The following is a 26,263-nucleotide window of genomic DNA, read 5'->3' as shown; positions in this document are numbered from 1 at the left end:
TTATAACACATTAACACCTCATACCATTAACATTCGACAGCCTTAATTTTTAACCAGCAAATCCGTGTGCAGCACCGTATATGGTGATCCTCCTCCATCGACGAGGAATGACTATAATAAGTTAGTAAATAAAGAGTGAATTTATCTGGAAATTATGAGTTATTAAAATATAAATATTCAGTATTATAGAACTGATAGAAGGATTATTATTATTATTTATTAGTAATTAGTTATTAAATATAAATCATACACTTGGACATGGTTCTACAAATGAAATTTTTAATTAGACACCTACCTTACCTATAAGTATAATATAAAAAGTAAAAACACTACACCTAGCAGGTTAACAATATACAATTGTATTATGAATTTATTGGATTCAGTCAGAAACTGTTTGTTAATAGTTTTCGTTGTTTCCGATCGATATGAAATATTTATGGATTTTCATAAAAGTATCATAATAGCGATTATAATATATACATTGTATAAATTATGTAGGTATGTAGTAATTTATATTGTGATAAGATTATAATAAATATGTATTTCAAATTTCATCATCATTTAAATAGGTATTTATATAATAATAAGCTACAAAGCTAAGCATGTTTATAATTTTTTTTTTAATTCAGTTAAGTTAATGTGCATTATTATGAAAAAGATAGGTAATTTCATTTTCGGTTAATTGTCTATAATATAGTGTTTATACATTATTTTTTATTTTTATATTTATAAAGTACTTTTTTGAAGTTTTTCATTACCAGTTCTCACTAAAAATTACCAGAAGAATATTTTTTCAAATGTAAACTAAATTGATCGAAATGTTAAAATAAAATAAATTAGTTTAACTTTTCTTAAAATGAAAATTTAATTACTCAATTTCACATTAATTAAAAACCAATTAGATCTAGTTAGTAGTTAAACTAATGGAAACTCGATACTCGCAACTAATTAGAAGTTAAAAAGTTAGTAAGAAGATAAAATAAAATAAACATTTTAACTCGTTAATGCCCAGTCTTGTTTGTATTTAATATACACATATGTGCGTGTATATATTATATTGTTGTATAAATTACTCGTATAGTCAATTAGTCAATAATTGTATGTTAATTATTATATCATTAAAAAGTTCTTTTATAAGTATTATTACTAATTGTATACTCTACACGGCTTACAGAGTAGGTATGTAATACCTCGTCAGTCCTCATAGTTTCAGATCATCACACTTACGATTTACACAAAATAGGTACCTATATCGTTTAATCTCAAAAAACTTATTGTATCAGTATCAATATATGTGGCAAATCCCGATGTTTCCACCAGTTATCGTGTCCATAAAACGCACTTGGTATACCTAATTACCTATACATATTATTGAAAATATAGGTATTGTACATTTGTAACGTTTAAAGTCTGCAAATATATTAACATATACACATATTATGATTTATATTTTACACCTAGGTACCTAACTAATATAATATTATCGGTGGACAAAAATGTTCAAAATACTATATATTATTATAAATTATACTATTTCACTAGGTATGCATTATTTTTAACACAAGTAGGTATATCTAACATACATCATATGGATATGATATTGTACCTCCAATTTATTACAATATATACAATATCATTATCCTATATAATAGTTATGTATTAAAATAAAAAATTTCGTATAATATGATAATAAATTATGCTGTATGATCCAACAATAAAACGTCTGTATACTGTATTAGATCTGGTGATTGTGGTCGACGGCAACGGGCGCTTCGATGGGTTGATCGATTATTTTGACTTTCTGATATTTCTCTGCGAACAATATCAGACATGTGTTTAGTTTTAATGCCTGTCATGTACATAACATAATAACACATTACTTATTATTATTTTATATACATTATAATTTTATACGCTTCTGCTGGCGTACACGGAACCCGTATCGCAGCCAGTCGATGATGATTTATAACATTTACGAGTTTACGACTTATTATTGAAACAGATATTTTATACTTATAGTTGTACAGTTGTGAGTTGTACTCGTAGTTATATTATGATATTATACATTAATATCATTACTGATACCGAGTGATCAATTTAAAACGATAAGATGTTTGTATCTACAATTCTACATCGAATATTGCGTAGGTAGCTTAAAATATTTTATTTTTAAAATCTCCTCTACCTTTCAATTATTATACGATTCTGTAGAATTGTAAATCCGCGGTACTTTTGAATAATTTATGAACGTTTATAAATAGATATGTTAAATTTATTTGAAATTATATTAGGTATAGAATAATTTTAGGAAAATAACGATGTTGATGTTGAATAAATATAGTACTTACTACTTGCTACTTATTTGTATACAATATCTTAAAATTGACTATTTTAATTTATAGCTATCTAAGTTTTTAAGGTATGGACTAACTATATTATTAGGGCACTTTATAGGTTCTATGTTTTTGCGTTGATATTAATACCTATATTGATACATTGGTTATATAGAAAATTGTATATTATTCATTTTTAATCATATAAAAAAAAGAGGCATAAATCAGCTATTAATGTGTTATTATCTAAGCTCTAATTAAAATTGTGGTGTATGATAAATAATAGATAACTAATAAGTGTATACTAAAGCTACCGTATACATTTCGACCAATGACATTTTTTCTCGTATTTTTATGAATAATTTTTGCTAGTTATAAACAAACTAATAGTTACACTTTTAAATTAGATGTTCCCGAACTTTAATTTTTGCGCACTACAACAATGACTATACAATTAGAACTTTACAAAATGTTAAAAATGTTTACTTTTATATCAAAATAATAAGGCAGTAAAAAATGACCTAAATTATTATAAGGTATCAAATTAAAAATTTACTATTTCCATGCAAGGGTGTGTCAACGATTACGACGAATATTGACATGTTTTCCGTGATAATAATTAATAATAATAAATAACTAAAAATAATAATAGTAATTTACACAAAATATAAAATAAAAAAAAGGTCCATTCCACACATTAATAAATGAAAACCAAATTTAATTTTCGCACTACCATCATTGTGGTCTTTGACATACCATGATGTGGGCTTTTGAGGACCTCTGTATTAAACGAATCAAGCATAGGTATATTATTTTAACAACATAATAATAATAAAAAAAATCGATTTTACGTATGTACCTAGTTAATACGTAAAAATGTGCGTACATCCATTATATTTACAATAATTTGTAAAATAAGAATTCAAAAAAATGAGTGAAAAAATCCAAAAAGTGAGAACAAACTAGGTTAAATCTACACTTTATATATAATACAAATAATTAATAACTCTAATAAACTAATTAAGTATATTAATTTTTTTTTTATACAGTTGTACGCGTGACAAATTTGACTTACTGGCCATCTTGAGCATTATCACACCCCACCATATGCTCCATCCCCAGCCGACTAAACAGAAAAGCACCGTGAACATCTGAGCAGCGGCCACGACGAAGTTCACACAGAATGCGCCTACCCGGGACTGGAAGGTATCGTTGACCGTGAATCTTGGCTTGCCAACGCACAGGCACAGCAAACCACTGGAGAATGTGCCTATATGACATCAAAAACACCGATAATATTTTAAATTATTGTTATAATCAATAATTTTCATGTAGTACACTAGTACATACAATTCGAAAATTATAATCAAGAGTAAAATGTTCGAATTGTAAAGGGTTGGGGAATTGTAGGAGTTATATATTATTATACTTCTACATGCTTTCGATTTATAGCAGACCAAGCTAGAAATGCTAACTAAACAATTGAAAATTTAAAATATATAGAGTAAGTTCCCGTTACAACGAATACCGATACAATGAAAAATCCCGTTATAACGAAATTTATAGAAGTCCCTTACCGAAAAGCTATTTTTACAATGTTAAATGAATCTCAATACAACGAAATAGTTGATTATTAAAAATCTCGATACAACGAACTATTTTTTTAGGTTAAAATATGTTTTTCCTTCTTAATTTAATCTAAACATAACAAGCACACAATTGGGTGACCGTGTTATTCTGCGTCAATCGATAACGTAACACAATTATTTGTATTTTACGCTCATTCTTTATTGTACCTACATATGCAATAAGTGATGGGTCCTACAGCGAAAAGAAAGCAATTTTCGTTGGAAGAGAAGAAAATCATCATTTCTGAAGTAGAAAAAGGATTGAAGAAAGGTGAGGTGGCAAAAAAGTATGGCATATCTCCATCAACATTGTCAACCATTTTGAAGGACCAAGAAAGCATCTTAAAACAACTGCAGATTTCTGTTTTCGTCCCGAGCAGAAAAAGGATGCGTATGGCGCAATATGAAGACGTTGATACGGCGGTTTACAAATGGTTTCAAGATGTTCGTTCTAGAAACGTTCCTCTGAGCGGTCCTTTAATTCGAGGAAAAGCCTTAGAATTTGCTAAAATGCTCGAAGTTGAGAATTTCCAAGCAAGTGTCGGATAGTTAAATCGTTTCCGAGAGCGGTATGGCGTGGTGACCAAATGCATTTCTGGGAAGGCGAGTGACGTGCCAATAAATTCTGTTAACGAATGGCCAAACGGAGAAGTTGCAGCACTCATTAATAAATACAGCCCAAAAAATGTCTTTAATGCGGATGAAGCTGAAGTGTTTTTTCAGTTTGAACCAAAAAGGACATTAGCCCAGGAAGGAGACAAGTGTGCAGGGGGTAAAACTTCCAAACAACGCATCACTGCTCTGTTCTGTTGTAACAAATCGGGAACGGAGAAACGAAAAATTTTCATCATCGGTAAATCAGCAAAACCTCGTTGTCTTAAAAACTGTAAATCATTGCCATGCATCTATAAATTTAACAATAAAGCATGGATGACTCAAATAATTTTTAATGATTGGTTGATAGATTTCGACAAAGAAATGAAAAAGAAGAACAGGAAAATTCTTCTTCTTACCGACAACTGTACTCCACATAATGAACCACCAAAATTGGATAACATTCGTGTGGAATATTTCCCACCTAACTCCACAGCTCTACTTCAACCTCTTGACCAAGGTATCATCAGAGCTGTAAAATCACGCTACAGAACTTTTTTGTTACGTCAAATTGTATGTGATTTAGAGAAAAATATCCAAAAAAAATGCAATGTGAAGAAAGCTATCGAATGGATATGCGGAGCTTGGGATGATATCAGTCAATCAACAATAACTAACTGTTGGAAACATGCAACCTCAACCAAAGACGCCAATTCTGTTTCAGAAGTGGCCGAATATGATGAATCAAATACGCACGACATCCAACAATCTGAGTTAGAGCAAATTTGGATCACTGCGAAAAAGAAAACATCGCTTCCTGACGATGTGAATTTAGAAGATTATCTCAGTGTAGATGACAACGTTTCAACATGTTATGAACTAACCGAAGTAGACATTCAATCTATTAAAAACAGTAAAGATGAGGCCACCGACGAAAGTAGTGAAGATGAAGAAGCTGTGATGTTAGATGATGTACGCAATGTCACTTCATCAGAAGCCTTATCAAGTTTGGAAGTAATGCGAACATTTATTACATCACAAAGTGATGTACCGGACTTCATATTTACAAACATTCACCAACTACAAAATTATTTACTTTCTATTAAAACAGCAAACCTTGTTCAAAAAAAAATTGTCGACTATCTGTAATACATTTTTATTTCACAAATTATTTACATTTTAATTATTTATTCGTATTTAAATTACATAATGTTTTTAAATTTTTTTTATTCGAATTTTTGTTATAACGAAAAAAAAATTCGGTCCCTTGGAGTTCGTTGTAATGGGAACTTATTGTATATTGAATATTTTGTAAATTTTAAAGAAAAAGTTCATATTTCATTGAATTTCGTATGCACATTAAACATATATAAAATTTTTTTTTCTTAACCTATGAAATTTAAAAAAAATATAAAATCCAATATAATTCTGCGTAGGTATTTATTATCATCGTTGCAGTCGAATATTAATTTGACGACAACAGTCGCGATGTGCATTTAATAATCTATATATTGCAGCGTTAATAGGTACACCGAAATATTATGTTTCAGTCGATAAGTTATCGATTTAACTTATTGTAAATTTATTACTGGTTTATTTGTTAGTAAATTTGTTGTACACGAATGATGTTTTACAGTTTTTTAAGTTGATAACTATCTTGGTAGATTAGCTTTTATTTGTATTGATATTTAATATTTAAAATATATGATGTTTGAGTTTTAGTTATTACCTGTACCTACTCTTTATTCGATTTAATCGCCACTCATCAGATAATTAAAATATTCTTTATCTCTAAGAATAGTAAGAATAAAATTTAGGTTTTTGATATCAATTACAGTGAAACGTTAAATTTTGTTCTACAAAACATTTGAACCAAAAAAATGTATTATTATGACCTCTTATTAGTAAGGCTGGGCATTAACGAGTTAATAAGTTAAAAGTTAAGTTAATTTTAACTTATTAACTTAACTATTAACTTACTAAATTTATTTTTTAATTAACGTGTAATTAACGAATTTATTTTTCATTTTAAGGAATAAGTTAAGTTTATTTATTTATTTTTTTAAATTCACTATATCAGTCGTTTTCATGTCAAAAAATATTTTTATTGTGAGTTTATTAGTTAAAAATGTTATTTTTCCAATCACTCTGTACTTTAAAGGAACACTTTGTATATATTAGAAAATATTTTATAATAAAAGCCAAATGGTTTTATGTTGTTAATATTATTTAATTAATTATAACAATTATACATCAAGTAACAATAATAATAATATAATATAGACATAATATAAATAGTACCCAAACAATCAATTGTAAATATAATATTGTTATGTTAAAGTAAAATTTTAATTTGATTGGATTAAAAAGAGAAATAATTTTTATTGCAATATTTATTTTAGTATAATGATTAATGATTAATGCTATTTAAGTTTAAACTTAAATTTAATAGATTTTATTAATTTTATATAATATTTTAAAATACTATTCAATTTATATATTACTATCTTATTGTTTAAATTATATTTTCATTTATAATATAATTTTAAATTAATTTTATATGATTGATATAATGATATAAACAACTAAACTGTTTTTAATATATAAATAGGTACCTTTTTATCAATTTAATAAAATATTTTGTGATTCTTTATTCAAAAATACACTAATACTCTATTACAAACACACAAATAATATCTGTATGAAAGACTTTATTTAATAATGTAAATTAATTATTTTCAGCTTTTAGGCACCTTAACTATTATATAGATGACTATTGTTTTTTTTTCGTTAGAAACGAAAAAAAATTAAATAAAACACATACTATATAGAAATACTGTATGTTGTATGAAGTATAAGCATTATAGTCTATAATTTAGTTGGGTGTTAATAAAAAAATAAAGTACGCTAACGAATAAAAAAAAACTTTTTTTTAACTTCATAACTAGTTCAAAAAAATGTGTATTAACTTTTAACTTAACTGAGTTAACCAAAAATTGTATTGAATTTTAACTTTTAATTTTTTCTTATTGTTGCATATTAACTTAACTTAACTGAGTTAAAAAAAATCATTAACTTGCCCAGCCTTGCTTATTAGTTCTAAACAATATGTATAAATTATAAGTCAACTATTAGGAAAACTGAATTGCAGCCCAATATGGCAATGTCCATCGTGGATTATTATATTTTCAATTATACTTAATAATTGAAAGTACTTACTTACTATAGAATAAATAACTATTGTAATAATAAAATAAATATATTGCCACACTGTAGGTACGGCCAATGCGGGGGAGGTGGAGGTCAAACGGTCAAAGGCCTCTTGTTCTCCTAATCCCCTATAAATATGCTCAACACTATTTACGTTTATTGTATTTAAAAATATAAGCAGATAAATACGATTAAGTGTACACTTTCAATAAAAAAAAAATAGATATCAGGAGGTGAAAATGCACTTGCAGCACAGTTTTATTTTATAACAACACTCTGTAACCTATCTGTATAGGTACATCTTACGCATAGGTACTCAAATGATTTTTATCTTCTACAATTATTTTTGCATCATTGTATTTATAATAATCTTAAGTTAATTAAATCGACCAGAAATTACTCTATAACAATGAAATAAATATTACCTGCTCCCGGAATAATCACGTTGAACACTAAACACAACCATGCCAGTGTTACTGGTAATACTGGTATAGCTCCTTTCATAACTGACGAATGATCGACGAAAACTGCATCCAATTTAGGTATATTCTAGTGTAAAAAACAAATATTAAACATCATGTATTAAGTACATGTTCAATGATTACATTAAATTTAAGGAAAGTAAAAAAAAGCGAAGTCTGTACAACACACGCAAAGTGTACATTTACCTAATAAGAATATAAAATAAATAAAAGAAACTAGGTTAAACGTTTTTATTAAAAAGTAGTAAGTGTGTTGGTATTCATTAAACTTTACAGAAATGTTATAAATAAGTTGTTAATTTTCTTACCAAGTTCAGAAAGGTTATGAGATAACCTATCTATTACGTAAGTCTAAAATAAATACCTATATTAGGCACTTTTATTGAATTAAAAAATAATTTCAATCATATTTTATTTGGACTCTATACATGATTGACAAGGAAAATCATGCCAAGCTATAAATTCATATTATAAAAATTAAAAAATTAAAAAATGTTAATCACGCAAAAATGCTGAATGTACTAACTGTCAACCTATACATAAATCAGTTATAAATTATAGTTTGTTGTACGCAAATTACAACGATACATACATATAAAATATAATTATATAGATCAATTGGTAACTCCATAAATATAATATTATTATTATTATAACGTACAACTATAGTTTTGAGCTCTGCTAATCGTTATTCATGCACTCGATAGTAATATTAGAATTAAAAATTAATTTAATATCAAATAAATAGTAATTTAATTATATTATAGTTATAGTAGCTATGGGCTATTATTATATAATAACGTGTATTATCATGCATCATATTAGGTATTCTAGTATTCTAAATATAGCGCAAGTGTACTTATTGATTTGATGTATTTTGAATACAGCGTGTCAATGATTTTTTTTAATGTCCTATAGGTAGTAGATGTATATATACAGCATACGCTGTTGTGGTTTTATACATCCAAGACCTAAACGGGCCAAACAGTATGATATTATGTCGGTTTTAATGATAGGTGTTGTCTAACTAATGAGTAATAGTATTAGTATTTAGTAGTGTACCCATATACAGTATGTGGGTGTTACTATATAGTGTTAGGTTTTTATAAACAACAGGTCGACGTCCTTTCGATACTTATTTTAACGCATGTCCAAAAAGGTCGAGTTTCCTAATAATCGCAGTTGTGGGGGTTTGTTTAATAAATTAATCATATTTAAAAAAATATATATACACACACACTTTTATACTTTAAGATATTTATTATTTATATATATTCTACATTAATAACAATTTGAAAGGCTATAAATCAATGTTGTTTCAAAATATGCATTATTATACATTAACCTTTATGGCTTTATAATATTAATCATACAATCGTTTATACTTTTATAGAGTTTGTATATTATTATGTTAAACAATATTATTACCATTTAGGTATAAAGTATAGGTATGTATAAAATATACGTGAATATGAGATTATTTTGTTAAAAATACCTATACTGTTATAACGTTGGCATATAATATTATCTTGTATAGACATAAATTTATAAATTATGTGTCTGTTAAATGGGAATCGTTTAAGTTTAATCCATATTAGTGTGTGTGTGTGCCATTAGTGCTCGATTCTTTGAAAACTTGCTTCTCCCAAAAATTTTTGTGGATAAAAATGTAAGAGAAATGGTAGGTAGGTGGGTCTATCATAATTTTGTTCCGAGTTACATACCTTTAAAAAATGGTCCACTGAAAGGTACGGTTTTAAAATCTGTTTGTCCAATAGAAGTCAATTTAATGTCTTAATGGACCGACGTACATTTAGAAGTTATAGCTAGGGTACATATTGTGTAGTGTAAGAACACTTAATTGTATTACATTACATATTACTATTGGTCTCTCATAATGAACGATTGTCATACATTATTAAATTATTATATTAGTTATAACATTCAAGTATATTATATATCAATATGTATATATGTAGGTACGTATATAGATTGCAATTTGATTCAAATGCATTTTATCAAAATCATATACCATACAAATGTACTTTCGTCATATCATCATAAATAATAATTATAACAATTATGACGTGGTATTTGAGTTTGTAAGTAGGTACTACGCTTTGCTGACATTTCATATTTTAAAATTACACAATTTAAATTTTATTATGAATAATACATCAAATATAATTGCCTACATAGAGTTTTTATTTTTATATTCACATTTAACAGTTTTATTTTTATACAATGCACATAAATTAATAAGTAATACGTTATATAGTTTTGATTTTGTAGTACTCTTTAATCATTAATGATTAGAGTAATTACTCTAGATATATTGACACTACGTCATCTTGTGTATATTCTATATTCTAATATACATAGTTCTCATCTAGATATTGTGAATATCTGGTAATGCTATACTATAAAGTATAAATACTAATTCTGTAACTTTGTTCTACGCAAAACTATTTTAATTGACAAATAACGAGTGGTTGTTGCTGCATTCACTCAAAAGTAATTTATTTTAATTAATATAAAAATTAGCATAAGGAAAATGATTAGGTCAATCATTATAAGAAAAAAAACCAAGAGTATACCTATACATTGAATACATCAATTGTATGCACCTAATTATTGAAGAGTTAGCATTAATTTTTAATAGTAGATTTAGAATTATAAATAGGTACTTGTTTGGATCGATAGATCGTACTCTTAAAACCTTAATCTTACTTTTTATACACATTTAGAATGATCGATTTACCTGTCCATTACCTCATGTATATTAAATTAGATTAAGTAATAATATTTAATGATTAGGTTACAACTGTATAGAGTTAAAAAAATAGCTAAAGATGATTAACGATAAAAAAAAGGTAATTAGTTGATTGTGACTAGTGGGTCGTCGTTAACATTTAAACATTTTTCAAAATCGGTCGTACCGTGAAAAGTTTAGGAACTTTTGGTATAGAAAATACTTATTATAAAACATAGATAAATACAGGTACCTATGTATAATGGAATCGAATTTTCATATTTATACCATATCATTTTAAAATGATTATCATTAAATGTTGTTCAAAGTGCTATTGGTATAATTTCAACACATATTTTAAGGTCATAGAATTCCAATAAAATTTTTTGAATGTATATTGAAAAAAAAACTAATTTTTATTCCCCTTAAATTGTGAGATTGTGACCATATGAACACATACCTGATGAAAATATAAATTTCAGTTACTTATTAATGATATAGCCTAGGTATTTAGTGTTTGAGAATTTCATAAAATATAAAATTGTAAAATATTTCATTTGTTAAAAATATAATAGATAAGTATAACGAAATGTGCTTAAGCCTAAAATGTGTTAAAAATAAAACAAAATCAAAGTTAAAGTAAATCTTTAATTTTTTTTTAAAACATAATTTTTTTTTATATTGGAAACAAAACAAGACCCTCGGTAACATAGGCCATTGGGTTGATAAATAATTTAATTAATTACATAATAATACATAATTATCTACTTATTTTAATTATTTTAAATTGTTTTAAATCCTGGTTTGAAGTTTTGCGGCTAAGATAACATTAATGGTGTTGGATATCGACTGAGGATGAGTTAAGTTTATTATATTTATCTACAGCTTATAAGAAATTAATATATCAAATTATAATAATACATATTATTATAATAATTTAAAAATTCAATGTTTCACAAATTCATAATTTTGTGAAATATTTCAGATTTTAAATGTTAATTTTATTTCATATACTATAGGATACGGATAATATTATAAATTATTGGTAATTAACGTTCTGTAAAATTTACGAAATATACATGCATGAAATTATGTGTTGTAATTATATTTCATAATAACAATAAGAAATCACAAATAATATTAATTTCTAAAAATATCCACTTTCGTTAGGACGAAATCATATAGTTGTTTGTTTTAATTTAAATTATCATTAATATTTATAATTAGTCTATTTACCTTGCTTAATTTACAGACAATAATTGTGCCATTGGTTTTAAACGCATTTGCACGAAATTTTGACACCATACGTCTTTTTTGACGTGATATTGTATGTTTACTTTTCGGCATATTGAAAAAAGTAGCGAATAATTAAAAAATAATTTTTAAACACGTACTTATCAATGTCTTTTATATGGTATGTAACGGTGTGTATCGATGAGTGTATTAGTCGAAACTACCAAAAACCAGAAACTCTGCGGTATTGAAGTAACGTGAAACTCATGTGACAAAATACAGACAATATAGAAATATAACATCCGACCACCCAAGTATAGAATCACTTTGATTCTATGCTCTATTAACCATAATTAACGGTATTTAACTATATCGAATGTTTTAACCACTTTCGTTAAATTACCTGTGAAATGAATAAATGTTTTAGTCATATTACATTACATCAATAAAACAAACTCTTGGCGCCACTAACAATAACATTTATGAGTGCATAGACGCAAACTAATGAAATTAGTTAATGAAAGTCTATATTAACACAAACATATTACATATTATAAATTTATAAAGTATGTAATAATTTAACACAAATATATTTTAGATTTTGAGTAGGGCGATGAATAGGTATGTGTTTCATTTTTATGTGTCAACACCTTGTTGAGTATTAAAAATGTTTATACATGTGTATTTTGAACTCTGAGGGTAGTTCCTAGTTGCAGTAGTAGGAAATTGAATCTAGTTTTTTTTTTTTATATACATTTTATATTTATGTTGGACACGATATCAAATAAATAAAGAAAATATCAAATTAGTATTTTATTATTATTATGTCATTGACAATTTAGAAAAAAAAGGTTCTTAACATAAAGAAATGTCATTTAATAGAAATATAGTATAATTATTATGTTTTAAAAATATTTGTTATTTGAATAATATGATATGATATGATATGAGAACGCAACAATATAACTTTCATGCACGCATTGTGCATAGTTCCACGTCGGTCCCGTACATTATTAATGTAAATATACAAATATCAAAAGTGAATAATGTACTAGTAGAGTGATTGTCTTAAACTTTAAATGAAAACATTAACTTTAAACTATAAAATTAAAAGTTTCCATTTGAAAATAAAAACTCCATGATGAATAATGGGTTCACTAACAAACTCTTAATTAGGTATGGAAAAATAAGGGTAGGTACTGGATAATATAAAATTAAAATTGTCTTTAATTTTGTTAAAAAAAAATATCGCAAAAAGTTAATATAGTCTAAATGTGTACTTTATCATATACTTTATGGTCAAAGGATTCAGGATCAGGTTTTAAGTAGAAGACTTATTGGTTGGTTGGGTGGAGGGGAGTGGTAAAAAATTAAAGGTTGAAACTCAATTCATACTCTTTACATATTTTAGTTTTAAATTGCTTCTTATAATTTATATAAAAATAATAAACTTGTTCAGTTATAAAAAAATTAGCTTTGTAAGAACGTTTTAAAATGCTACAAGGAGTTTTCCCTCTTGACCATTCTTCGAATATTCCCTTGGTTGTGAATTAGGCTAGACATGCAATGTACACCAGTACACGTTTATATTATAATTAATTTTACATTTAATGCCGCGCCGGCGACGCTTTTACGTTAGGTCCTTGCTAGTTTCATATTTTATGACGGTGACAAATTTAGGCGTCATAAGTCGTAACTCGTAATACTATTCTTGTCCAATATGTTAATATCCATATTATTTCAATGTCGTTCTATAATGACTTAAATGGCTTTTATTATTGTATATTTCTAAAATTTAAGATTACCATTGTGAATAAACATAAAATAAAAGTGTTATAGTTGATTTTAAAATCGGTTAATTTGGACTGTCTTATACTCTTATCCCAATATTCGTTCTATCGTATATATCTACGAGTACCTACTAGCTAATATCACGAGCATATTTAAGTAAATGTGTATAATAATATATAATATATTATATTTATAGAAGTTGGATTATTAGTTATCTATTTATCTTTTATATTAATAAAAAGTTATGTTTGTGTATTGTGTGTGTGTAAGCAATCTAAATTTAAATAATTATTATGATGAATATAATTTTAGGAATGTATTTTATACTTTATCAAAACCACCTACATTATTTTTTTAAAATATATGTTGCTTATATTTCACAGAGCTTAAGACAGAAAAAATGTATTTGCATTATTTAATTTATCACGTGCAACGTTGTGCAAGATCAACTATAATATTAATAAATATATCTATATTATACATCTATAAATATTAAAATGAAATGCTGTTCGTTGGTAAGCACATAATAACTTGAAAACAGATGGACTGATTGGTCTCATTTCTTTTCAATGTTCGTAATAATCTGAATAAGGTTTTTACGAAAGATAAATTGGAAAAATTGTCCGGAAAATTGAAAAATTCTGGAAAAACTGAAAATATTTTTTTCAATGGGATTTTTGTATGAACTCAAGACCATATAATATGTGTATAACGTTTGGTAGGTCAGTTAGTACTATACAATTGAAAGCTTAAAGCGGATGGCTCTTATATGTACATCCACAGTTTTCCTGTTTTCCATAATTATTATGATTGAATATAATCTTAGGTTAATATTTGGTAAAAACCACCTAAATACCTAACTTTGTTATAAATCTGTACAGTTTACATTTAACAGAGTTTAAGAAGGGTAAATCCACGGGAAACGTCGTGCCGGATTGGCTTGTATATTATTATATTTTATAAGTTACATTATTAGTTGTTTTAAATATTTATCCACATATTATGATGTTTTTTTATAAGACTCTTCTTGCGGGGGGGGGGGGGCACTAAGGCACTGGCCCGTTGCTCTACGACTCGACTGTAAAATTGGATGTGACGCGCGAGGTCAGCGTTGAATGTCTTAACAATATATTTACACGTGCGACTGTACCAACTGCGCGTAGTATACGACGTGCTTACCGTGCAGCAACCGGTACACTTGAACGGAGACCTCTGCTGTGAGTCAGCTGATTTCCTCTTCGGGGCCGTCGACTTACCACGACAGCCGGCGCAACAGCAGCAGATCCGCTTGACGAACTTGGGTACGGCGCACCAGCCACAGCACCAACTGCAGTAACAACAGCAGCGACGCAACTGCCTCTTCAACTTGCCGCAAAATGTGTCGGTAGCCATTACGGTCGGTGGAGCGATGCCGAGCGCGCCGACCGAGTGGTCAGACGACGACGACGTGGCCGCCACGAGTTTCTTTTTGTTCGTCCGCTTGCCGCAGCAACAGCACAACTTGTCGCTACACCGCCGCCACCACTGTGGATGTCGTCGGCCTTCGGACGTGGCCTCTGCAGAAGAGGCCGTCACGGCAGTCGACCGTTTTCGACTACAACACTGGCCACACGGCCGCGGCCGACGTTTCCATACGGCCGCCCAGCACTTTGACGCACGTCCATCGGCGGCGGCAGCGATGGACGGCGATACGTGGCCGACGGTCGGTCGACGTCCACTTCGGCCACCGCCACTGCCACTTCCGCCGCCACCACCACCGCATAGCTTCCGCGCATATCTTTTGTAGGCCGGATCTTTGGTGGTCACCGCCTCGGCCGACCTCGGAACTTCAGCTGGAACGATGATTTTTTCAGATGGCCTGTAGAACGAGGCAAAGTTATTATAACATAATATAAACGTATACCGTAACAGCAATGAGTTATCACAAAAAACATAATTATATTCACTACGAATAAATTCAATTTAATTTATTACTTATATATCTCATGTTTTTAGTTTTTAAACTTTTTTTTTGTGCGTATGAATTTAGGTTGGTAGGTACTTATTGGCTGCATCATGAGTCATAAATTCATAACACATCACGAGTTTTTTTTTAAATCGGTTTTTTTTTTAATCTACAGCGATTGGGTAAACAACGCCCGTCATATAATGGCCTACCCATCTAATATATTAGCTATAGCATATAGCTATATATATACTGTTACGAGCGGCTTTTCGGCTATTAACAACCCTCCAAAATCACGCAAAGTTTTACTCACTTTCATTTGGAAACGGGTGATGTGAACTATAAATATAGTTAATATACATTGCATGGATACACAAAGTTAACGTCAATTTGCTAATGGACCGCAAATAAAATCGGCCACCTCCCTTAAATATCGTTAAAATATTATATGTACAAATAGGGTCATTAGAATTGGATGGAATAGATTTAATGGTTGTGTTCATTATATGCCCTACTCAAAGAGTCAATAACAGCTAGCTAGGTCGCCAGTTTAAGAAAGTTCTGCAGGAAGTGAAATACATTTTTAAACTTGTCTTGGAGATGAGAGCTTTGTACAAACATTTATAATACATAATACCAATAAATAATAATTATTTTTTAAGTGATAAATATAAATTATAAATGTAATACGTATGTACTTACATAAAAATTACAAACTCATAAGATGGTATAAATAAATATAAAGTAATATTAGTATTATAACGTGTGTACATTATTATTTTTCAAAACCATTGAAACTACTATTCGAAATTAAATCATTTCGAAACTTTATTTTACGATTTTAGCGATTTGTGAAAATTATTTTTATTTTATAGTTAGAACTAGCACACATATACAGAAATGTATTATTTAATGTATTATGTATATATAATGGGGACAATGGGGTTGTATGTTTCTAAACAGCGTTAAGCTTAAAAAATGTTTTTAAAAAGCATGATCAGATTTTATCTATTACAGGTATATAACGAATTATAGACAAATAACTAAACTGAAACATATTTTGCTATTCAATACTTTATTATAATTTAATAAAATACCTACAAGTTTTTGGTATATTTTTATAGTAAAAATGCCAATAAGAAAACGTTGTTTCGAATAACAGTTTTTAAGTATTATGTAAATGTTATGTTACCATGTTGGCTAAACAGTACATAAATTTAACTACATATAGGGTCAATATTCTGAAGTACCATGGCTAAAATATTAATTATTATATTGGTATTGTGGTATCGTTAATATTTAATATTGTTTAAAAACGTAATACGATTTGACTAACACTACATAAATATGTATAATTCATGCCTAGTTGTAAAACGTTTATGAAGAGTGTTTTAAATTCTGAAGTATACGTGAAAGCATAGGTAAGTCCCATTAGCTCACATCAGTCTCACCTACATTTGCGAAATATATAATTTATATGCTTATAATATTTTAACGAAATTACACAATAAACACACATACTTGTATTACATACAGGTGAATTAATCAATTAAGCTCACTCCTATTTTTCCTTTGATGATTAATTTATTCAAATTCTGATTTTTTTGGAACTTTTAAGTATAAGTACGCGTATTAATAATATTTTTAAATTCAACATTTAAAAAAAAATTATATGCTTAACAATTTATAGTAAAAAAGATTGATTCTATTTAAATAAAATAAGTTGTGCAAGACACAGTTTAATTAGTATACAAATATAAATAATTTAAAATATGGTTTTTAACTAAATCTACCTACTTAAAATGGTAAAATGACACTACTGTACTATTTTTTTCAATCGTGTCAGTCTACACGGGGTGAAAAATACTTAGCTAGTCTAAGATTATCCAAAATGTAAAATTATATAATTATATCCAAAATATGTATTCAACGTTTTCTCAATATCTACTTATTTTGATTCTACATACTTTATATTCAATTTATTAATAATTATATAAAATATAACTATTATTAATTTATTTGTACTCAAAATCTACAATCAAACTGTATGAGTGTATACACTTATACTGCAATTATCTATTTAAATTCATAATAATTATATATATCATCATGTAAAATATATACATTTTTTTCTACTTGAAATAGTACAAACTGTTTGCCATATTTAATGTTTTTACTAGGTACCTAAACTATAGTCAAACTGGCTGCAGTTTTAATTTTTTTCTGTGTGACCGCGAAGTGTTCAATAACTATTTAAAAAAAATTAAATCAGAATTTAAATTAACTCATAATTAAAGTAAAAATGGAGGGGAGGTGATTACTGCATGATTGGTGATTTATGAATCACTCGGTATACACTGTATGCAATATGTATTACTATATTAGTCATCGTTATTTAATATACGCCCTCTAGTTAGAGTTCTATTTCTATAAAGAGTGTTTCGACTTTTGATAACACATAATTATACCTAAATAATAGTACCCATTAACACGTTACGAGTTATTACAATAACCGACCGCCTTCTGCAACCACTGTCCACTGTATAATAGGTACCTAATAATTTGTTAACTTACAGTCGTATATATGTAAAAAATAAACAATTAAGGAAAAAATCGTATTTCACATTTGATTTGTTTTTAATTTTCATCAAAAATTCATTTTTCATAAAAATGAGCATGTATGTAAATAAATCAATATTGTGTATGGTATATAGTAAATACCTACGTATAACGTAGTATATCACACTTTTGTGATGTTATTATCATATTGAGCTACATGAATAATTTGTTTTCCTCAACTATGCGATTGTAAAAAAACAGTTTTTTAGGATATTTGCACCTAAAGTCCTGATTCAAGGAGGGTTATTATATTATGTTTGTGATGGGCCAGTGCCGATTAAATTCATTGATATAACAGATTAATGTGCGATAATATTCACGTCGCGTGCTTAGAATTCAATTGTATCGCGTGAATGTGAAGACGGGTAAAATTGCTCGATGCATACACATAGACACAAATACAAAACATGTAACTAAATACATTATAAATTACATGTAACATCAAAGTTGTTAATGTCTGTAAAGAAAATTGTTCACATTTCATATCAATTTTCACTTCACGGCTGACGTTTATAAAGTGGTAAACATCATACAATTTTATGAACAAATTAATAGTTGGAAAATGTTGATACTAAATTTATTATTCAAGCCAAGTAGTTAAAAATCATGATTTCATTATTTAAAAATATTTTGTTAAATTAGAAGTTAGTCAAGTACCTCCTACCTATTTATGCCAGTGATATATTTTAAAGACGAAATTAAAGTATGATGTCCATACTTATAAAAATATTATAGTAAATTAATGATGTAATTTATACAATATATATATATATATATATATATATTATTATATGTATAGTATTATATTGATATATCTGATATATCATACATATTAATTATTAATCATACTATATAATCATTTTTAAAATAAATATAACCTATATTACATTAATAATAAAAGAAGTTTCATATAGTTGAAGTTATTGTTTCCATTAATTACTCCAAGACTTCTATAAAATAATAGTCAGATTAATTTATTGAATTAGATTTACGATGTATAAGGAGGAGATGTAGTGAAATAAAACCATACTAAATATTGTGTTTCTATTATGTATGGGGTAATTTTACCATACTGTAATCTATACTGACATATTATATATAGCACCTAATACTTATTTAGTATTTTGAGGAACGTTATCCTTTTTATAGTGGGCTTGGCAGAAATTAAGTAGATAAATAATAAGTATATCAATTTAGAAAATCTATTTACCATTAGGACACAATTTAGAAATGTACCATTTTAAAAACGTTTTATTTCAAATGTATATCACTACAAACAATCAGTCAACATTTGAAATACTTAAGATTGAACTTGGAAATTACTGAAATATAACTAAAAATTGTTCAAGAAAGAAATATAATATTTAAATAAATATATATCTCAAAATATGTTCATCCTTGAATATATAAGAAGCTAAAAATAAATACTATAAATGTATAATACTATACCACTATTACTCTAAATAAAAAAAAAGTACTTAATACTTATTATAAGTTATTAGTTATATCGAAATTATAAAAAAGAACAAAATAATTGTTTGATTTATGCTTAATTGTATAAATAGGTACAGTATAAATTTGTTTTGACATTTTTCAAAAATAATAATTTATGATTTATTTTTTAAAAATTGTAACCATCATGGGTATAAGTTCATTGTTTTTATTTTTATAAGAATGTACAGTTATTAACATTACTGAAATTTATATCGATATGATTGGTCAGGAGCCAGGGCTCATATAGATAATACATTTAGCCATTGTAGCAGCTCGCATACGCGCAGTCTATAGTGATGTGCCGATTAAGTTTACAAATGTACAGTAGATAATTAATCTGGTAAGAAAATTGTGATCTCCGCAACATATTCTAAAACCAACACGTTTTTGGATAAATATTTAAAAAAATGTTGTGGTGTTTTCGTATGTATATATGTTTTTGGCCATCCCAGAAAAGGTTAAGAACATTTGCTACAGCCAGGTCCTGATTTATGTATGTACACACTACACACATGTGATGCACGATCACAGGGCCTTCAAATTTTTAGAACTTCATCCATAGTACTAAATAATAAAAAAAAATTATCAATACCATGCTTAAAATTTAGTAGGTAGTGAAAGTTCATTTTTTTCACTTATACATGAGCTAAAGCTTTTCTAAGAAAAACTGGACTCTATGTCATTACTGAAAATTGACCATGATGTTACAATTAATCAATAAATTAATGGTTGAAATTTTGAAAACATTATTGAAGAATTAGCAAAGAAAAAGACAAGAAAAAAAATACTTAGTATAATTGTTAACTGAAACATCAATGCGATTTGTGGACTTAACTTATATTTGGTAATAGGTAGTCTGCAGTTATCTTAAATAAATTCTTTTTATATTAATTTACCAATTTTTCGTTAAATAAGATTCCAAAATAAATAGTGTAGGATGCCAGGATCTCTTTAAATTAAGCTGCAGATTTAGTTTTTGAATTAAAAAAAAATAGAAGGGAGTGCAAAAGTGTAAAAAAAAATTGAAGATTTAAATTTCTTATTTATTAGGATATAATTATAGAAGGGGTACGTAAAATATTTTCAAAAAATAAGAGGTTTTCTGTTCCTTTCCAATTCAAAAGCTGTATAAACTATAATAATATTATGTATAATGTTAATCATCCTTGTCCGTTCTTAGGCGTGACACATGGGGCCAAGTCACACCTGAAGCCGATGGAGTAGACATCGAATCTCGGGGCGTCCGGACCCGGACGTCCGCTGCCCATCATCGCGTACCGCACGAGATGGACGTATTTCCGCTGCGCATCCACAGCTATAAAGATATATTATATGTATATTGATATATATATATATTATGTAGTACACACACGCACACACGCGAAACGGAGTACGACCGTTTAGCCTTCACATGCACGCCCACGCAAAAGCGGATATATGACTTGACCCGAAAAAAAGTTCACCGCCCGACTACCAAGCGCGTGTATAATGGCCGGTATTGTTTTATTACTGCCGTTGGTTTTTTTCGTGGTGGTCAACTTCGGCGATTATTTATGATTTTATTTTTTTTTCGTTCAAGACTACGAGTGGGGGGTCGAAGCGGTTGCTGCTGACGGTGGCGCTGGAAGTTCAGATATGGGAAGGGTGCATATAATAAGGAGGACGGAAGAATATATATATGTACTTATATTGTGTATACGAGGTCGGGGTGCGGTGCACAGGAAGAAAGACTTTCGGGGTGTATATTGTACTTAAAGTCGTCGGTAGTGACGTGCAAGGGGTTGAGAACACACAACACACACACACACACCACGCACAGAGGAAAGGGGGCACTTGTGACTTGCGGTCACGCCAGCACGGAATGAAACTGCATCGCATGTTCGCGCGGCCTTAAGCACAAGATACCCGCCAGCCGCCGCCTAAGTATACACACATACTGTTTCCTCGGCTGTGGTGGAGTGACCCAATTACTTACGTCGTGTATGATGTGTACCTATATAATATACACTTGGCGGTGGCGTGACTCGGTACAATGTAAGACCGGCGCGCGGACACTGCTACACCATTATATCGAACGAGCAAGCGAACTTTTTCTTTCTTTTTCGACACCCCCCGAATCCTGTCTGCCCGGCGCCGCTATACCACCAAAAATCGTATAGAGACATTACGACTATACGTGTATTTGAACACAATATTATTTATACGACAAGCGGAATTACTACTATAGGCTTCGTTCGTGGAAATAACAAATTGAATACAAATCGTGATATTATACTAAGAAGATGCCTCGTCAAAAAACTGGTACATTGAAATATGCGTGTGCCATGCCCTGGCCAAACACTGGAAAAAGGCACCACGGAGATATGCAGAGCAACTTCGTGAAAAATAAACTATTATAAAAAAATGTAATAGTCATCCGAAACTAGTACTATACACGCCTGTTCAATTATGACTTATAATATATATAATGTTATAAAAATTAAAAAGATTTTAATCACGGTACATATACGACATTATATAATCGTTAAGGTTTATTAAACAGTATTTGTTTTGCATACATATGTATGTTTTTATATATAATATAGGTGTCACCGTATAAAATGTACAAAAATTAGACTTCATAATTCATTTATTAGATAGCTATGCGGTTGACTCATTCGCCAATAAATTGACTCTAACAACATACTGATTATGATCTATACGTATATATTATATATTAAATACTATTATACGTATATTATATATTATGTACTAATACTAATACAACGAAAAAATCATCTATTGGATTTGCTATATACAACGGTTAACGAGGTCAGTGCACATTTTTAATTATATAATATTTTCATAGTTCTTGTACTTTTACCAACTTTATTGCACATATTTTGACTATTAATATACAATATCATTGACAAATCTCATCAAAACGTATTAACATAATTTATGAAAATATTTTTAAAATAATTTAAAGTTTTTACAAAATAACACTTTTGAAGAGAAAAAAAATATTTTTATTATTTTTAGTCGTAATCCATTATTATGATTTATTACCTTCATAAACAACATAACATACGAAAATTATGAAATGTATAAATAACATAGTAATTAATATTTAAAAGTACTTATTATAGCCAAATTCAAATTGTTTTATTACAATGCAATTTATAATATACATATTATTACCTAGCTACCTAATGACTTTTTTCTCGGACCTTCGGTTTTATTTATTAATTTAGTTAATATTTATATTTCTAAGCTTTCCTCAAAATAAATACAATAAACGGCAGTTAACCAGTATAGTGTTTGATAATATACTAAAAAGAGATCCCCCCAAAAAATACATACGATGTTTAATTTTTGGTGTTTCGTGTGTATTTAATCTAAAGACTAGAGTTAATCTATAAAGAATAAAATACACTCCTGGTTTCGCACAAAGATTTTTACTGGGCTGTTTCGAAACATATACTGCAGGGTGTAACAGATAGAACTTAATTTTTTAGAATAACTTTTGCTCTAATTAATATTTAAATTTTTTTTTATTTATCATTAAGAGACTCTAGCGCTACATGTATAATTACATTTTTTTATGTTTATTTTTAGTACTGAAAATAAAAAATTTAAATTTGATTTAAATTTTTTTGGATAAATTTAAAATAGCAAATTTGTGAATCTGATTATTAGAACAATGTTTATGGCAAAAAGATTTAACTAAGTCAAGTAGTTTATTTTTTTTAGAATTTTTTGATTAAATTCATTTGGAACGTAATAACATTTTTAAAAATATGATTTTTGAAAATTTGCTGACATGAGTATATTTCTTAAATTATTTAGGTACTTATCATATAATATTAACAATTTTTGTCATACATTTAAGTAGCATAATTTTTTTTTTTTTGTTCAAGTCTATCTGTTACACCCTGTATATCTACTTATTGGAATTTATAAATTAAAAACCTTTAAGACACTAAATATAATAACTGTGCAGTACAGTCAAACGAACTCAGAAACAACAGATGCTATTAAGATACGGGAAAAACTGCAAATCCACATTACGGTTTAATTGCAATGTATTTTGAATATCGTTAGAAAAAATTGTATCCGTTGAAAGGTGAATAAATTGTTATGAATATAATGCAAGTACTTGCACTAAGCGTCTAGACAGTTGTGAACGTATGAAAAACCAAATCGGAATGTAAAACAGACAGGCATGGAACACTACAGCTGGCGTATTTTAATATTAATATTTGATGAAAACATCGCGATCACGGTGGATGCGATTCGTCGGTAAAAGTTTGAATATATATAGATTTATTGTTTACCTCGCCCATGCGACAGTTTTGTGACCGTTGCTGCTACTGGCCGTGGACGACGTTTTGTTGCGGTCAGCGTCCACGGACAACCGGACGGCCGTTCGTCCGCTCTGATTTTCGATTTCCGGTTCCACTACGATCTCTTGTAACTCGTATGACAGCGGTGGCGTAGTCGTCATCGTGACGGCAACGGACTTTCGTTTGGCCGCAGCTTCCGTCAGTGGATCGTTGTCCATTACGACTACGGTAGCGGCTGGCTTCGGCGGAGCGGCGGCCGGTGGATCGCGAGGCCGCATCGCGCTCTGTGGCGGTTTCAATGTCGCGGCCGGCGGGTCTATGACAGACAAAGTGGCCAGGGTGTTTGCGGCAATGGCTGCCGGAGGAGGCACGGCCGTGACGATCGGTCCACCGTCGACCACGGCCGAAGCGACTGCGTTGGTCGCGTGCGTGGTCGCTATCGCTGTGGCCGAGGTAGACGCCGTGATCGGAAAGACCGACGATACCGTCGTCGTCGCCGTCGTTGTCGTCGTGGGCACGGCCAATGTCGGTGCCGTGGTCGTCGGCGAAGAATCGAATGCTGTTGCCAATATCGACGATGTCGTCGACGCGGTCGTGGCTGTCACCGTGGGGGTAGCCGCGACAGTCTTTACTACGCCATTGTCAGTTGGCGGGCGGGCGACGTCTTTCGGCTGAGCTTCAGTTTTTGTGGACGCCGTAGCCGAAGCCATCGGCTGTTTCTTGGGCAAGCGTGGCGACAATTTGACCGGTGGACGGCTAACGGTCGGTTTCGCTGCGGCGGCGTGTGGTCTGTTGCCGGCCACCGCGTTGGCCACTGGCTGTTGCCGTCTCGGCGTTTTAGGCGACCTGAGCGGCAGCGGCGATTTCGGCGGCACTGGTTTGCGCGGCGTCGCCGGCAACTTTTTACGCGGCGATGACTTGACGGCCACCGGGTTGCTGGCCGTCGGGACGGACGGCGGCTTGCCTGCCACGGCCGGCGTTTTCCGACCACCCACGGCACCGCTCGTGGCCGCCGTCGGTTGTTTAGTGGACGAACCGGACGTCCTCTTTCCGGTCGCCGACAGGTCCTTGGTGGACGCCGACAACTGTTTGCCACCAGTCGCGTTGGCGGGCGGCCGACGATGACCGTTGGCCGCGATCCGCGGTTCCGACGACTGACGCCTCAGCGGACGTCCGGACGACGACGACGGGCTGGACGCACGCGACCGTCCGTTTTCGGGCGTTTTGAAACCATAGCCACGGAACGGGCTAACGCGGCCGCTGGCACTTGCACCTCCGATCACTGGCCCCTGTGTGTCGTCGGCGGTGGACGACGTGGCCGCGGATGGTGCCATAGGCGGTTCGGGCAGCACGACGAAGGCACCGCGGTCTTTGCGGCGCGGCCTCGACTTGTACGCTTCGGCGGTGGCCATCGAAAGACCGGGCGGCGGCGGCGGCGTCGGTGGCCTGCCGAGCGGGCACCGCGGGGACGTGCTCCGCGGCTCCGCGTGCCGGCGGCGATGGCGTCCCCGGCGACTGCTGCAGCCGTAGTCGTCGTCGTCGTCGTCGCCGTCCGACGAGATCACGACGAACGCTTCGCCGCCGTCGCCCAGGGCCGTCAGGCATCCGGTGGCGTTCATCTGCGGACAACGCTCGCGGTAGTGGTCACGACGTTCGTCATCCCGCGAATCCGTAACGGTATTACAATGGGTTTACGGGTGAACGTTAATAATAGTAATAATATAATAATAATATTAGGTATATTATGTGACGCGTTCGTACGACTCGCGCGCTCACTGTAGCGCGCACACGTAATGCATTGCACACACAAACCTATGTTGTCCACGGGGGTGTACTCACGCACACTGAACTCTTGTC

The 26,263-nt window shown here is 30.7% G+C and overlaps 1 protein-coding gene across 1 annotated transcript; it reads right to left on the bottom strand.

Annotated features, from left to right (window-relative positions):
- Nucleotides 1–1,421: 1,421 nt before the first annotated feature.
- LOC132923919 (protein stum) lies at nt 1,422–26,263 on the bottom strand. The gene is made up of 5 exons (XM_060987926.1): nt 24,398–26,263; nt 15,203–15,881; nt 8,191–8,314; nt 3,409–3,603; nt 1,422–1,812 (listed from the first exon to the last, which is right to left on the bottom strand). The coding sequence occupies exons 1-5, from the start codon at nt 26,023–26,025 to the stop codon at nt 1,736–1,738; spliced, it is 2,703 nt and encodes a 900-aa protein (XP_060843909.1). The 5' UTR covers nt 26,026–26,263; the 3' UTR covers nt 1,422–1,735.

Source organism: Rhopalosiphum padi, chromosome 3 (assembly GCF_020882245.1).
Source record: "Rhopalosiphum padi isolate XX-2018 chromosome 3, ASM2088224v1, whole genome shotgun sequence".
NCBI lineage: Eukaryota > Metazoa > Arthropoda > Insecta > Hemiptera > Aphididae > Rhopalosiphum > Rhopalosiphum padi.
The sequence above is the reverse complement of the archived record's forward strand: the minus strand, read 5'-3'. Positions and strand labels throughout refer to the sequence as shown.

Excerpts from the sequence above, each read along its gene's own strand:
- LOC132923919 (XM_060987926.1), bottom strand. The coding sequence starts at position 26,025 with ATGAACGCCACCGGATGCCTGACGGCCCTGGGCGACGGCGGCGAAGCG. Across the intron at positions 8,315-15,202 it reads AGTGTACCGGTTGCTGCACG|AATATACCTAAATTGGATGC; the intron begins GTAAGCACGTCG and ends TTTTTACACTAG. Across the intron at positions 3,604-8,190 it reads CGTGATTATTCCGGGAGCAG|GCACATTCTCCAGTGGTTTG; the intron begins GTAATATTTATT and ends GATGTCATATAG.